This window comes from Amblyomma mixtum, chromosome 1 (assembly GCF_055824585.1).
Source record: "Amblyomma mixtum isolate Tamu chromosome 1, ASM5582458v1, whole genome shotgun sequence".
NCBI lineage: Eukaryota > Metazoa > Arthropoda > Arachnida > Ixodida > Ixodidae > Amblyomma > Amblyomma mixtum.
This window is the reverse complement of record NC_143012.1, coordinates 77,471,450-77,488,145: the sequence shown is the minus strand read 5'-3', so window position 1 is coordinate 77,488,145 and position 16,696 is coordinate 77,471,450. Positions and strand designations below refer to the sequence as shown.

Below are 16,696 nucleotides of genomic sequence, written 5' to 3'. Positions count from 1 at the left end.
TTCCTGGGGGTGCCGCCCCCCTCTCCTCGGTTTCGCTCGGTCGCTGCCTCTCGAGAGCTGCCGAGACCTGCTGGACGGCCTTGAGTTGTGTCTTTTGATCACAGCTCCTCGTTGCAGCCTCTAGCTGCGGCGGGATCGTCGTCTTCTCGCTGGCTTCGCGCGGATTTGCGCTACAGTCCCAAAGGATGTGAGCCGCGGTGGCTCTCTCCTTCGCGCACAGTCTGCATATGTCGCTCGCGTGCACACTCGGACACACGTGCTTAGCTAGCACCGGGGTGAGCGGGGACCCCGTCTGTAACTGTCTATATAACACTTCCTCCTTCCGGGTAAGCCCCGGGTGAGGTGGCGGCATAGTCTGCCTGTTCAGTCTGTACCATTTCACTATTTCGTTGAAGGTGGTCATCTTGTCCTTGGCACTGCGCCGCGACCAGGACTCCGAGTCGGCCGTGCTTTCAGCCGCGCGGTTGGTTAGTCCTCGCGCGGCCGAGTTGGCCGTCTCGTTGTGGTTCACGTTTCCGCGTTCCGACACGTCACTGCCCATGTGGGCCGGAAACCACTTGATCACCACAGGACTGTTGCGTCCGATGTCTTCGGCCTTGCGCAGTATGCGCGCGGCCTCACTACATACCCTACCCTTGGCGTAGTTCTTCACTGCCGTTCTAGAGTCACACAACACTGTAGTACATCCGGGGTCGGAAACGGCCAAGGCGATGGCCACCTCCTCCGCCCGGTGCGCTTCTCAAGGAAACCAACGAACGACTCCGAACGAGTATTCCGAAGCGTTTCATCTCCTTTAACCCTGTTTAAGGGATGATGTTTCATGAAGTTTCATAGGCATACAAATGATAAAACTGTAGAATGACGCTAGCCACTGAGTGATACTGATTTGAAGTAATTTCAACCAGCAGTTTAAAAAAAAAATTGGTGCACATGAGTACGACTGCGTCCAGAGCGAGAAATCACAAGCGTTACAGATTTGTACCGCTGTCCTTTTGGTTCGCGAAAAAAAAGAAAACAAAGCAATACCAACACCCGTTAAAAGTGCTTCAAAAGTCTTATGACCCGTTCACTGGTGGAACGGCTTAGAGAATTACACGCACAATAAAATTTGGCATCTAGCTCTAGCTCACGAAGTGCATGCGGATCTGCTTTTGAGAGGTGTAGCATCGCCTAAGAGTCTTCGTGTTGCGCATTACTTAGGATGCAAATCCTTGAAACGTTCATTCGCATGGTGCTGGATGGAAGGAACATAGCTTCCTGCAAAACGCTCGTTCAATTCCAGATAGCCCGGCATATCAGGTTGGATGATGCCAAAATGAACGCCGCGTGTGTGTACCGTAGAGGAAAATCCTCTCTAACGGAGAGGGCGAAAACGGAAGTATGTCATTGAAGGTGGGGTATTGGCAGTGCGCAGGCTCAGAGCACGAGGGGAACAGTAATGACGGAGGAGGAGCCGACCAGTTTTGAATGTAAAAACACACCTCTTCATATTTGGAGCGTTCCATTTATTTTTTTCTTTCTGGGGTCTTCCTGCAGGGGTTCCATTTTCCACCATGCGACATTCCAGCAGGCTTGACCTTGTATGAGGCTTGCGCGTGGTTTTCATGTCTTTTTAATTCCCAATTTCTTTTCAGCTGCTTATGTATTACAGTGTACAAAATAAACAGCAACATTTAAGGTTTTATCTTGCAGTACACTTTCTCCCTCCTGTTCATGACATGGAAGAACACCATTTGGGACAACTGTTCTCAATAACCTTATTTTCAGAATTAGTTAATAAAAAGATATATTTCGGAATATTTACTTGTTTGGCATATAGATTGCAGTTGCTGCAGTGAAACAATGGCACTGGCAAGAGCTTTCAACGTAAGTAGAGGTACAAAGTTTTTTCTGACCTCACTCGATTAGGCTTCAGTTTGTCAGCTCACAAATAACATTTTCTTGGTTTGATGACCTGCACGCCTGCTGTTGGGTTCAATGACCACCGAATATGTTTTCTTTCTTCAGGATGTTGATTTCTTTCTTTCGCGAATTCTTTTCTCTTGAATATGAACCTAAACTATAGGACATATAAGGACATAAGGACATAGGACATATAGGACATATTTTTGTCGTCATGCCGGTCTTGGGCGCACTGCGTAGCCTATCCCAATTTTGGCTTGTCGCTTTCACTAGCTTTGCCGCTGACATCTTCAAGATGTCCTGTCACGTCCTCAATCAAGCAATTTGTAAATTTTGTGCGGCTAACAATCAAAGTTGTTCCCCCGAGCTTTTGCCACAACAGCAAAACTTTGACATGGCCGTCAATGTATTCGCAGTGTTTTTTTTTTTTTCGGAACAAAATAGAAGTTGTAACTCCGCGACTTCCTTTGGTGTTGTCGAAAGGCGCCACGAGAACGACTTCGAAATTCCTAGAAATTTGCGAAAAGGCTGACTGGAAGGAATGGGTGAAAGTGACATCTATTACGTGCTTTATTCTTGAGAAAAACCGACAATGTTAAGAGATGCACTAAGTGATAACTAAAACGTCACCGCTTTTCAAGCCCTATGCTCAGCTACGCACACTGCAGGGCAAAGGACTCATTTTTGCTGCCGCTTAGTGAACACACGAGACAAAGAACACAAATGCAGAGGACAGACGCCTTAATCAAGGCAAAGAAGGCTTGAACGAAAAATGTAGCGCTTTGACCGGACAAAGAGAGGCGTGGACAGTACATGGAGAGGACTAACTTGCCCCTCAGTATACTCTGCTAAATTTAAAAGGTCGCAAATTTCTAGGCATTTCTAAGTCCAAGCGAAGTTGCGACGGTATCCACTTCTTTTTTGTTGTGAAAAATAAACACTGCAAGTACACTGACGGCCATGTCAGAGTGTCGGTGTTGTGAAGCAAGCTCGGAGGAACAACTTTGATCGTTAGCCGCACAAAATTGACCAATTGATTGATTGAGGACGTGACAAGACACGTTGATGACGTCAACGGGGCTTATGTGAAAAGGGACAAGGAAAGGTTGGAATGTTACGCAGTGCGCCCAAGACCGGCATGACGACAAAAATATATGACCTTATATGTGCTGTATCATTTTCAAGAGAAAAGAATTCGCGAAAGAAAGAAATCAACATCCTGAAGAAAGAAAACATATTCGGTGGTCATTGAACCCAACAGCAGGCGTGAAGGTCATCAAACCTAAAAAATGTCATTTGTGAGCTGACAAACTGAAGCGTAAACAAGTAAGGTAAAAAAAAAAACATTGTACCTCCACTTAAGTTGAAAACTCTTGCCGGTGCAATAGTTTCACAGCAGCAACTGCAATCTATGTGCGAAAGAAGTAAATATTCCGAGATGTAGCCGTTTGTTAACTAATTATTAAAACCAGGTTATTGAGGACGGTTGCCCTCGGTTGTGCTGTTGCATATCATTAAAAGGAGTGTGGAGGGTGACTGTAAGATAGAGTCTTAAAAGGTTCCGTTTATTTTGTACCCTGTAAAACATAAGCAGCTGAAAAGAAATTGGGAATTAGAAAGGCTTTAAACCATGCGCAAGCCTCATACAAGGCCAAGCCTGCTGGAATGTAGCATTGTCATGTGTTTCTTAGTAACTGGACTTGGTGGGCTTAATTAGATGGGCCGAAATGAAGAGAGCCGCGTGCTCAGAAATTCATTCACGTAGATGGATGGCCGATCTGCACGAAGCCTTACCCCACCCGAAAACATGAAGATCGGTCTTGGCGGAATGCTCGCCAACCACCTGTGTGAATAATACTATATCAAATGTGTTGATCCTCTCGCCTTCTTTACATTCGCAAGAATTAAAAAAAAAAACATGGGTTCCACTCATCTCGCAGCAGAAAAAGTCGTTACGACGAGTTGGCCAAAGATGTTGCGTATTTTACTGTCATGATAAGAAAACCCGTACAAATAAGCAGTAGTAGAAACGGGACTGCAAACGCCTACGAGAGCCGAGAGAAACGAACGCGACCTTAAAGGCAAGAGAAAGAAGGAAGGCGCAAGTAGTATTGCTGCTGTTGGCGAATAAAGCGTACTGAAAGGCACACTTGAATAAAGAGAACAGGCATATCCCACTGCCACAACAGCGCTTGCCTTGTGGTTAGTGCATTCGTCTTGTTTGCGGATTGTCCATCATAATATAGGTGTTGTGCACTGTACAGGCCTGCACTGTATAGAAGAGCCCGTAGTCCTCTTTTTTAAATTGCCTGACACCCGGAGCAGAGCGAACATGGCGGCGAATGCACATGTAATGAGAAATCCGTTTCAGATTCAGCAGCACCAGATGAAAGTGAGGAAAACAGCAGTAACCACTGTGTAGCCAGCAATTCCGAAACGCAAGGGTTAATAGCAGCAAAAAAAAAAAAAACAACGACGCGTGGTCTGGCCTTCAGTGCTGCTACGAAGACGATAGTGTATAATCTCAAAGCTAGGAATGCAATGACAAGCTTGCAAAGTTCTGTTCAGAAGTAAATGAATTGAACGAGTGTTTTTCAAGACGCTATATTCCTTCCATCCAGCACCGTGCGAATGACCGTTTCAAGGATATGCATCCTAAGTAATGCGCAACACGAAGACTCTTAGGTGGTGCTCCACCTCTCAAAAGCAGATCCGTATGCACTGCTTGAGCGAGAGCTAGATGCCAAATTTTATTGTGCATGTTGTACTCTAAGCCGTTCACCAGTGAACGGGTCATAAAATTTTAAAGCACTTTTAACCTGTATTGGTATTGTTTTCTTTCCTTTTTTTCGCGAACCGAAAGGACAGCGGTACAAATACGTACCGCTTGTGAGTTCTCGCTCTGGACACAGTGGTACTGTGGTTCACCAATTTGTTTCTTGAAAGCTGTACGTTGAAATAACTTCATATCAGTGTCACTCAATTGCTACAGTCATTCTGAGTTCAATTTTACCATTTTTATGCATATGAAACTTGAAAAAATTTGATCCCTCACAAAAGGCTAAAGGAGATGAAATGCTTCGGAATGGTTCTTTGATCCCACCTTCAGTAAAAGATTGATACCTTGTGCCATGGCACTCGTTGGCCAGAACTACCGGTGAGCCATGAAAAGTAATCATCATCATCATTCTATTGCCAAGAAATTCGACAAGTAATAGCAAAGAACATACAAACAATCGCCTGTTCACGTCGGCAAGAAACTACAAACATTTTTGCGGCAAACGTGCAATAAAAATATAGCCGCAGGTTTATAGTAGTCTGCTCCACGTGGTGTTGGAGCCTTTACTTTTTGAGCGCAGAAGCACTACTTCACTAGCAATCCTGGAAAAGGTTATATTTGTCCAAAGCCTTTCCGATACTTGCGGAAATAAAATATATATTGCAACCACTCTGGTTCGAATCCGCGGTAGCATGAACAGATGAGCTTCGCTGGCCACAGCACGAAACCTCTATGGTATCACCGCAGCATACCACACCTTGCGTTAAAGTGCCACACTCCTGCGCAGTGCATTTCATGTCGTGCATTTTATGTCGTGCATTTCATGTCGTGCATTTCATGTCGTGCATTTCATGGTGAGTGTGTTCGCGAGAGTGCGATTAAAGCGCTCGATTAGGCCGTTAGTTTGAGGGTGGTAGGCAGTGGCGGCCAGAAGAACGATGTGACTTTCGACAAGTAATGCTTCAATCACGCGGGAAAGAAATACTCTGCCTCTGTCACAGAGCAGCTCACTTGATGCAGTGTGGCGAAGGACAAAAATATTTAAAAAATTAATGCTAGTTGCCCTTAGCAGTGATGTCGTTCTGCGCAAAATGAAAAGAAAAACTAAGAGAAAAGCCCATTGTTCGTGATTCGATTTTTCTTTGTTTTTCGGCTATTTTGGGGCATGAACGGGGCTCATAGTCCTCTGCTCAGGCATATGTGCCGAGGTAATAACTGAGGTAACTGAACGCATATTTTGAAGATAATGCCAATGCAGTTATGATTACAGTCTTAGTTGGCATGCTGTGAAAGACTAACCGTATTGCATAAGCCACAGCCACAGCATTTCATGAGTGTCAGTGTTTAAAGTGGCGATACAGTGAAGCTTCTACAGCCATATCGCGCATATGGTAACAAAGTCGAGTAGTGTGACCAATCCACCATTTTATAATTCTTAAAAACACTTTAATTCAGGCGTTTTTTTATTTTGCGTACGGTCGCGTGAATATTTTAAGCGAGTACTGGCACCATTGCTAGTTTTGTAATTTTAGTAGATGCGGCCCAACTTTCCTTCCGATGTTTTTTGCGAGCAATTCGATGCGCTGTGCCTCTATGGAGAAAGAAAGTATTGCTACCGATCATCATCATCAGCATGACTACGCCCACTACAGGGCAATGACGTCTGCCACGCCTCTCCAATTAGCCCTGTCCTTTGACAGTTGCAGCTATACCGTATCCCCGCAGACTTCTTAATCTCATCCGCCAACATAACTTTCTGCCACCCTCTGCTACGCTTGCCTTCTCTTTCAATCCACTCCTTTACCCTCAAAGGTGCACTGAAGAGGAATCTGAACTCGTCTTTTTGCCGCGGGAACTCAGTCTACACGTTCTGAGCATTCTGAGAAACTTCGATTTATTGACCTGTGTGGCCGATTTCCCTAATTAAATCGAATTAATGTCCGGCTCCTGCCTTTTTTTTTAATTCTCCCTCGTACGGTGGGCGGAGTCGACCAACGCGCGGAATGCCTTGCACCCAGTCCTGTGGCGGCTTGCCGCTCTGTCATTGGCGGAGTAATACGTAGTAATCCGCAGAAGCAAATAGTCCGCGCGTATTTTTATTTCTGCGGGCTTATTTTACGGCTATATTATCTGCGAATGAAACTATTTATGCACGGAAACCTAAAAAACAACATAAAGCGAAAGCAAAGCCTCCACGGAGCTGGCTGAAAGGCACTCCACGCGTTGGTCGACTCCGCCTACCGTACGAGGGAGAATTCAAAAATAAAGGCGGGAGCCGGACGTTAATTCGATTTAATTAGAGAAATCGGCCACACAGGGCAATAAGTCGAAGTTTCTAAGAATGCTCGGAAAGTGTAGATCGAGTTCCCGCGGCAAAAAGGCGAGTTCAGATTCCTCTTCAGTGCACCTTTAAGGACCAGCGGTTATCTTGCCTTCGCATTATACGCCCTGTCCAAGCCCATTTTTTCCTCTTGATTTCGATTAGAATGTGATCAACACGCGTTTGTTTCCTCACCCACTCCGCCCGCTTCCGGTTTCTTAAGGTTACCTATCAATTTTCTTTCCATGGCTCGCTGCGTTATCCTTAACTGGACATCGAGTACCACTCGTAACGCAACACATGGCAATTTCCTTCTTCCGAAGACAGAAAACGTCTACGGAGCAAGGACCATGAGTCATGTAGGGATAAAGGTATGGAGGTACCTTCCAGGCGCGATAAAGCAGGGCAATACTTTTCCACTGTTGTTGAAAAAATACTAGAATCCAGAGTGTTGTGAGTGCCTTTCCTTTTCTGCGCAGAGGCTGTTGTGTTCCGAATGATTTCTTTTTGTTGTTCTTGTTTCGAAGTCCTTATTTACTGTCTACAAAGGAGCGTGATTGAAAAAAGTTATGCGAATTTTCTATTTTAATGCATCAGCATTTTGCATCGATATGCATAAAATAATTATTTGTCCCTGCGATTAACTACTAAATGAACTTATTTGCATGGATACCAACTACCTTTTAGCTAGGGATCCAGATGTTAGTGCCAGGATGCTTCTGTAATGAGAGTTTTAAATCAATAAATGAATCAATCGATCAATAAATCAAACTTAAGCTGAACCCTCTTTGTTGGCCTCCACGTTTTTTCCTCGTAGGTGAGTATTGGTTAGATACAGCTTTTGCATAATTTTCTCTTGAGGGATATTGGTAAACTGCCATTCATGATCTGAGAGAACCTGCCATATGCGCTCCAGCCCGTTCTTGTTCTTATAGTTATTTAACTCTCATGATCCTGATCAGCGGCCACTACCGAAGCAACACAGATAATCGGCCCAATATAGTAAATGGATGGTTTCACTCTGTCGCTTTGCATGACCGGAATTTGCCAATACATTTACAATACTGGGCCGATCACCTATCTTACTTGGGTATCTATCCTAAGCAGAAGTATTCTCTTACAACTTCCAGCACCACGCTACCAACTGGGAACTGCTGTTCCCTTGCTTGGCTGTTGAACATTACTTTGGTTTTCTGCGTGTTAAGTTTTAGAGCCACCGTTCTGCTCTGCCTGTCTAAGTGATTGATCATGCTTTGCAGTTCTTGTCCTGAGTGGCTTAGCAAGGCAAGGTCATCAGCGAACCGCAGATTATTTAGGTATTCTCCGTTAACTCTGAGGTTTCCGCTGAGTCAAATGCTTTCTCGTAATGAATGAAGGCTATATATAGGGGGTGGATATATCCTGAGCATTTCTCTATCCCCTGATTGAATGTGTGAATATGGTCTATTACGTATCTTTTACGAAAGCCTGCCTGATCATTTGGTTGATTAAAGACTAAAGTTGTGCTGAATCTATTCGCGATTACTATAGTACCGTGAAAGCAACGGATAGTAAGCTCATCGGTCGATAATGTCTCAAATCCTTGACGCCTCTTTTCTTAAAAATTAAGATAATGAGCGTTCTTCCAAGTTCGTGGCGCGCTCGACGCATAAGGTATTGTGTCTACAGGGTGGCTACTTTTTCTAGCACAATCTCCCCTCCATCCTTTTACGTGACCCTCACCAGCTGGTTTTCCCCTTTGCATTGCTTCTAAGACTTCTTCGTTTTTTTTTTTAGTGGCAGGATGTCCCATTGCTGCGCGATACTGTCTCTTTCATTTACATTGACTACTGTATATATTTGTGCAAAACGCTTTTTCAAATGGTGGCTTGTCCGGAGCCAGAAATTCGTTGCACCCTCTGCTGCGTAAAAGGTCTGACCGCCGCCTTGGCCAGTTGCTACGCAGCCGCTGGAGACTGAGAGCCGAGGGTTAATTGGTTTGTTCATAAGAGGTTGTGGCCAAGTACTACACCAGGCGGCCAAATCCTGTTCCGGTGAGGAGGTGCGTTGTGGGTTCTTGTCTCCGAGGTCAGGCAGCACCCCAGGCCTGGTTATGCAATTCCATCAACATGCGTTCTTTTTTCTCATACGGACCTCTACGGCATCACTGCCGTTGTGTGCTACAAAAAGCTTTCGTTGGCAACAGTAGTCGCTGTTGAACAATACTGCCAGGCCATTGGTTTAAGCCTGCCATTGCTACGCCGGCACCGGTTCTTTCAACGGAGGCAAGGACCGAACACGTCCCATAGGCGCTCTCCTATAGTGTACCATGACGGAAAAGGTAACGCTGTCAACGCGGCATCAGTGATGCAAGCGCGTCATTGCCCGTATAATTCAAGATATCATCCGAATAGGTCGTTGCCTTTCATACCACTGTCATTGCTGCTAAACAATTTTCGCTTGACGACATAAATCTTTCAACATAGGAGGACGAGAGACATCGAGTGACAAAGACGTGTTTCGTTGCACTCAACTCATAGACTCAAAGCTGTCACGTTTCTGAGGCCATAGCTGCGACGGCATTGTACTTCTATTTCTTGGAAGGCATCTGACCTACGGGGAAGGCAAAGAGCAAGGTTACTCTTTTTAAATTTCTTTTTTGAACAGGGAGTTGACTCTATGTAGCGTTTTTTTCTGCATGTTGTCTCGCAATCGTGAAAAATTATATTATGAAACAGATTTTTAGGAGTCGGTGTAGAGAACACAGACTTATGGTTTGTCAGACGCCTTCTCTACATCGGGGTAGCGTCAGCGGCGGACTTTGGAACCTCGTCAAGAATTAGAACATTTCCTTCCTGAGTGACATATCAGATATAGGTGGCCCGCTGCATTAAAGATTGATATCTGGAAGCGCTCTTCTTGGTGCGAAAAGAACAGTGCTTTTTACAGAGTATTGCAAGTTGCACATTGTCGGTGCACCCGGGGAAACGCAAAATGCATAAAACTATGTGCGCCAGACTCTTGTTCTTATATCTTTCTGACTCTGACCCAAGAACATGGCTCAGTATATTGCCGGGCGGCAGGACGAAACACATCAGTATACTAGCAGGGGCCAAGGAATCAGTTTTATGGCCAAAGGGTCATCCGCGAGCGCTCCCGCCTAGCCACTTCCGGCTTGGTCTTCTTCTGCGACAATGCTTTAGATATTGTGGTTAGGGTAAATAACGAAGAGCCGACAAGGTAAACTGCCGGGCAGCAGAATGAAACACATGAGTATACTAGAAGGGGTGAAGGAATCAGTTTTATTGTAACGTGGCGGCCAGCCGAAGAATGAGGCGTGGTGAACCATGAACGAGAGATGATTTAATGGCCGCTGGCCTAGCGCCGGCGCCACTGCCAGCTTCGTCTTCGTCACACTACCCGGGGCCTCCGAGCGATCGTCCCGATCGGTGACGAACAGACGGCGAAATGGCGATGGTCTTGAGTGGGGGGTTGAACAGCATGTAGAAGATGGTGCAGTGCTGGCCTCCACGATGAGAAAGATGAGAGAATGAGTCCCGTTCCATGAAGCATCCGGGCCGTAGGGTGCCAGGAGCTGACGGCCGAGGTCCTTGGACTCACCGAACGGCAAGGGCAGGGGGCGGTGTCCTCAAATGTGGGCAGGGTCGTGGGTCGTTCGGGTCTTTGGTCGGTTGGGTCATGGGTCGTCGTGTCTTGTGGTCCGGGCGGGGGACGGGGCTGGGGTGAGCGGCGAGTTCGGTTCAGGTCGGGCAGGCTGGGGCATGGCCATGCGGGGCGGACCAAGTACTCACGGCCGACGTCCATGGCAGGCGCAGGACACCGAAGCTCCGTGACCAGGATGGCTATGAAGGGACCCCAGCACCTCCGCCAAATGTAACGTGGCGGCCAGCCGAAGAATGAGGCGTGGTGAACCATGAACGAGAGATGATTTAATGGCCGCTGGCCTAGCGCGAGCGCTCCGTCCCGCGCCACTGCCAGCTTCGTCTTCGTCACATTATGGCCAAAGGGTTGTCCGCGGGCGCTTCCGTCTACCTACTTCCGGCTTGGTCTTCTTCTGCATTAATGTTTTAGATACTGTGGCTAAGTTAAATAACGAACAGCCGCCAAGGTGGCTCCATAGTTATGCTGCGCGGCTGTTGATCTCAAAGACAGCGTTTCGTTCCCGGCTGTGGCGGTCGCATTTTGATGGAGGCACAGTGCTAGAAGCTTGTCTACTGTGCGACTGCAGTGCACGTTAGAGCCCCAGGTGTTCGAAATTATCCCAAACCCTCCTCTACTGCGTTCCTATTAACCTGAGGTGCTTTGGGACGCTGAACACCATAAACCAAAAGCAAAATACCCAAAAATAACAAAGATATAACATGTGATGTTAGTAAGAAAATGTGATGTTAGTAAGTAGCATCCAGGCTCTTGTTCTTGCAATTAGCCAAGTACAAACTTCTATCACAGAATAAAGGACGATGCCCTGCTGGCTTACACTGATTTAATAGTATTATTACGGAAGGCGTTTCTCTTTCCATGACGTGTGTACTATGTGGCAAATCTACTTTTCATTATAGAACCTCTGGCTTACGCAGAGATTACTTAACAGCCTACCGAAGATAACTATTTCAAAAATACAAGAAAAAACAGGCCGTCAACTTTGAATTTTAAAAGCGCTGTAGGAGATACAGAAACACGCTGAGCGCGCTGTTAAAAACTGCCAGGGTAATCTATTGTGAAAGGAAAATTGTTTCCAATTCCTCTAAACACGAAATCTCTCTAAATTATTAGTTCCGCAATATAACTTCAAGTACTACTATATACTATATCGCTCACGATGGAAGCAACTTCTCTTCTTCCAGCGATATCGCTAGCGCATTCAGTTCATTTCTCGCCGCCTTTCCCGCTACATATTCACCCATCTTACCTACAGCGTTTTCTTATTTGTCCAGTCATTGCTCGCAATTCCCAGTTTCCCACATAACCTGAGGAAATTAGAAGCATAGTTGGTAGCCTAAAAGTGTTGAGTGAAGGTCTTTATAACATACAGGGTAGTCACATGAAATTAGTTAGCGATGTTATACATCTGTAAATTTAATTTTGCATTGTGCTGTCTTCCCGCTAGAACTGAAGAGGAATAACACTATTCCAGCCTTTAAGAAAAGTGATAAACATCTGATGTATAACCATATTCAAATTTCAATACTTCTTCAGTGAAGTGATTGAAAAACTAATGTATCATATATTGGCTATATACTAAAGTTTGGTTAATAAAGCATGGTTTCTTGTACGCAAAGCTTTCGATTTAGAGCTGGATATCCAGCTAACCTTGCTCTAATTTATTTTACTTGTAAATAGAATGTATAAATTGACAAAGGTAACTATGTTGGTTCAGAATGAGTTGGTTTTTATAAGGCATATGACCCAATTAACCTCGACGTTCTATTTTTAATTTACCCTATAAGGTGCCTAAGGGGACCCTTTATTCTTATTCGCAGTTGGTTATCTAATTTGGAGCTAATTATTATTATCTCTGGCGTCCAGTCTGACGATAAGGTCGTAGCAGCGCCTGCTGTAGCAGCACGAAGATCCACCCGGGTTCTGCCACAGGTCTGTTTATGCCGCTGTTCAAAATGTCTTGCTGGTATCTCATTGACTTCCTTGCTAAATGTTACAATATTTTCTTTTCTATGTATTATTACATTTTGAATTAATCAATTAATCTTTTTTCTCTCTATCTTTTTCATCTGACCTCTTATCTCTTTTCAGGTCGTGCCCTAGTTGAGGTAGAGTCTACTGGTGTTGCTCTCCCGCGTACTTTTTTTTGCGTTTTTTATGTACAGGTGAATAGCAACCTCTGCCTCTTGATTCTTGGCCGATCCTCCAGAGTGGGTATGTGCCACCTTTGAAAGGCTAACAATAACTAGTACTCGGGGTCGGCTCATGGACGTTAGAACAAACCTGCTGTGCAGTCCGGCAGACGGCTCGCTACGAGTCCTTTATCCACATGCGCTCTACATTCTGGTGACAACACTCGTGATCCCTGTGGCCCTTGCAGTGAAGACGTAAATATATGGAATATCGCCAGGACCTTCTCACTACGTCTCATTCTGCGGAATACAACTCGATGACGACTCCGTCGGGCTAGGACACGGAACCCCTCACAACTGTTGCTGTCCACCCCCCGCTCTACTGGGCGAGGAACCCAGCGCTCTGATTTCTCCAGATCGAGGAACAATTCTACCGGGCCAGGATGACATCGCAAGCCACCCAGTACTTATAAGTCGCGTCCTCGCTGCCTCACACACTGGCTGAAGAAGTAGCCGACATCCTGGTTTGGTTTCTTTTGCACCCCTTACCCTCCATCCCCCCCCCCCCCCCCCCCCCACACACGCACACACACCGGCCGATTCCTACGACGAGCTCAAATCGGCGTTCCTCGCACGCACTGCAACATCGCAGCGCACGTACATGCAACTTTTTCTTTCGGAGGAAGAAGTTGGTAACTGCCACCTAAGCCGGGATTTACGTCGCATGACGCGGCTTCTCGGTCTACGAGTCCAACCGGTGAACGACCCTGTTCCGCGAGAGCTGTTCCTACAGCGGCTTCCGGGGAACATCTAGGTGATCCTGGCCGCTGCCTCAACTATAGACCTCTCCAAACGTGTCGACTTAGCCGACACGGTCATGAAGGCCGGAAACGCCCGTCTTCAGCTTTCTGTGGGCAGTTCTTCCGCGACTGCCTAATATGCACCTCAGGCACCCATCCCTTCTCATCCGGAGCAGACAGTTGCGTCAGCATCTATCTATCAGCTCTACCATCGCCTCACGGCCGTAGCAGGCCTCGTCTACGTCTACGACGGTGCACCTCTTGCCGTCCCCGTTCCCGGCAGCATCGTTCACCTCACCATCCAGGCCACCGCTATGCTTTTACCACCGCCGTCTGCTGCTTGCACTGTGCTCATGGCGGGAAAACGAACGGCCGGCCGCTTGCGGCGACAAGCTGTCAAGGCCAGCAGCCTTGCCGCCTTTTCTTATAGAGTGACAAGACCACCGGCACCGCCTTTCTGACTGATACTGGCGCCTACTTCAGTCTCTTTACCGCTACGCCCCACAACCGTACTTTACGGCCGCTCACCTGCCTGCATGGTGAGAAGTGGACAGGCGTTCGTCCGCCAGCAGCGGACTGTCGAGTTTTTCCATGGCATTTCGTAGTTGCCGACGTTTTCACGTCTATTACTGGCCCCACTTCCTTACCGAACACGGTCTTCTTGTCGGCGCCATGCATCGTCGTCTTCTGGAATCGACCACAGAACACTCTGTTTAGGGTCTTGCTGAGCAGGCAACTAATGATGCGGCTCCTTCCTATGCCGCGGTTGCCTGTCCTCCGTTCGGCCCTTTGCTACCCAGGCCGAGCCCTGCCCAGACCTGTTACAGTGTGTTCGGCAGGGAGCTGGTCACCATGTACATCGCCGTACGACACTTCCGGCGCCTTCTGGAAGGTGGTGCGTTCCCTATATTTACCGACCACTGCCACTGACGCATTCGATGGAACGCGGCAATAGCCTCTACACCCCACGAGAGGTTCATCAGCTTGCGTACTTGTCGGAATGTACCACAGATCTTCGACACGTCCGAAGTACCACGCTCACTCTCTTAGCCATGTGAATTCCATCACTACTCTTCAATCGATGTTCCTCCTTGACCTTGCTGAAGCCCAGCTAACCAACTCCGATTTGATGCGTTAGCGTGCGCCTACCACATTTTTTCAATACGAGGAAGTCCTAACGGATGGCGCCAGTGTCATCTGTGATTGCTGCGCCAGATTTTCTGACAAACCGTGCATGATCCTTTCGGCAAGCGCATCTTCTACACTCTGCGCAACTTGGGCCATCTTAGAATCAGTGCGACGATTAAGCTCGTGGCGTCTCGCTACGTACGGCCGCTAATGAACGGGACTGGGTGCACGCATGTGTGCTTCTTGCCAACGAGTGAAAGTCCATCGCCACCCCATTCCACCAGACGCTTCATCTTTTCCACACGAAGCCCACTTTAACACGGCCCACAATGACCTAAAAGTGCAGCTTTCACCTCGTGAAGGTCATGGCTACTTACCTGTGTGGAAAGGTGTACCCGTCGCGCTGAAGCACCATCGTCCCCAGATGTTTCTGATTCCGCCGTCTCGTCTGCTTTCTTTCCTATCCGGGTAGCCCGCTCTTGATGCCGATCTACAATCATCGCGGAACGCGGCAGTCAGTTCGAGTCGTCTTTCTTCGCTGAGCTTCTTTGCGTTCTTGGCACGACTAGCCTGCGCACCACCACAACACATATACTGATTGCCTAGTGGAGAGTTACCAGCACTACCTCAAAGCCGCACTCATCCCCCATGCCACTCCACCGCAGTATGCTTAGCGCCTGTTTGTGACTCTATTCGGAATAAGCTGCGCCTTCAAAGAAGACCTCTACTGTGGAACTTCTGTGCTTGTTTATGGCAGACCACTTGCCTTTCCTGCTGATATCTTCGAGGTTTGGCATCACTTCCAAGCCCCATGTGCATAAAACGCTTTCATGATGTATTATTTCGACATCATTGCCCTCAGCCTCCTCACCACGGGCTACCTAGACAAGTCGACGTCTCACAGGACCTGAGGGGAGCTACCCATGTTTTTACCGCCAAGCCTTTTACAGCCGCCCTCTTCAGCCGAATTATACATCGGGCCCTTTCGCGCCCTGGAGTGCCGTACAGGATCCTCTACCATCTATATAAACAGCTCCGCCGATTCAATAGCCCTGGAGCGGCTGAAGACAGCTTATTTTGTCAACGACTCCGTAATTCTTCTCCTTCCTGCTTGTCTGTCCTCAGCAACCACGGCAGATCGCAGAATTCATTTGCGCCAGCACATTACTGCTACTCAGCGCCCAGCTCCTCGTTAGGGGAGAGGAAAGCCCTGTAACAGCGCCACATCTTTATAGCGGACCGCGCGATAAAGACGAAAATACACAAGCCGGGTGGCAGAAAAGCTCGGGCTTCTGGTCCGCACATGGAGGTTACATTAAACCTGCTCTGTAGTCCAGTACATGGCTGGATACGGGTCCTACCTCCGCCCGCGCGCTTTAACGTTGCCTACGCTGGCGTTGCTCGGGATTCTATATTTGGGCCCTTTATTTTTATTATTTATCACCAATTCACCTAACTGTCTAACCATTACTTGGGTGTATTTTGTATCATTATCATCAGCCTGACTACGCCCACGCAGGGCAAAAGCCTCTCCCATGCCATTCGAATTATAACCCCTGTCCTGTTCTCAGCACCCGGCGTTGTAGCTTGGGGCAACAAATTGTTTCATGGAAACGATGAAGCAGCACAAAGCTGATGTCAAAATGAGCGAAGCGCAGTGGCCGAGCACTGCGAGGCATGTGACCACAGGATAGTGACGCAATCACTGTGCGCTGGAAACCAAGCCAAATACGCGCACAAGGCTCCTGCTTCAGTGATAGCGCGTTCAGCAGATGCCGGGAAATATTAATCACTCCCTCGGAAATGTTCACCCATCCTTGATCTGCAGTTTAGGTTCAGTGACCTGATAGTGAACTATATGCGTGTTTAAAAGCCTAGCTAACTGCAACTCGCCCGCTGCCGCAATTTGGTGAAGAAACCCAGTAAGGTTGCGAAGCATCGTGTTTTTTTTTTTTTGCAAGAACTTGGTTGGCGT

The 16,696-nt window shown here is 47.2% G+C and overlaps 1 protein-coding gene across 1 annotated transcript in view; it reads right to left on the bottom strand.

Annotated features, from left to right (window-relative positions):
- Window positions 1-5,736: 5,736 nt before the first annotated feature.
- The window catches only part of LOC149366850 (cell-death-related nuclease 7-like), a 62,428-nt gene continuing 51,468 nt past the window's right edge, over window positions 5,737-16,696 (bottom strand). The window contains exon 5 of the mRNA XM_089569518.1: window positions 5,737-5,763. Coding sequence (XP_089425644.1) covers window positions 5,737-5,763 — 27 coding nt within the window. The remainder of the gene's footprint in view (window positions 5,764-16,696) is intronic.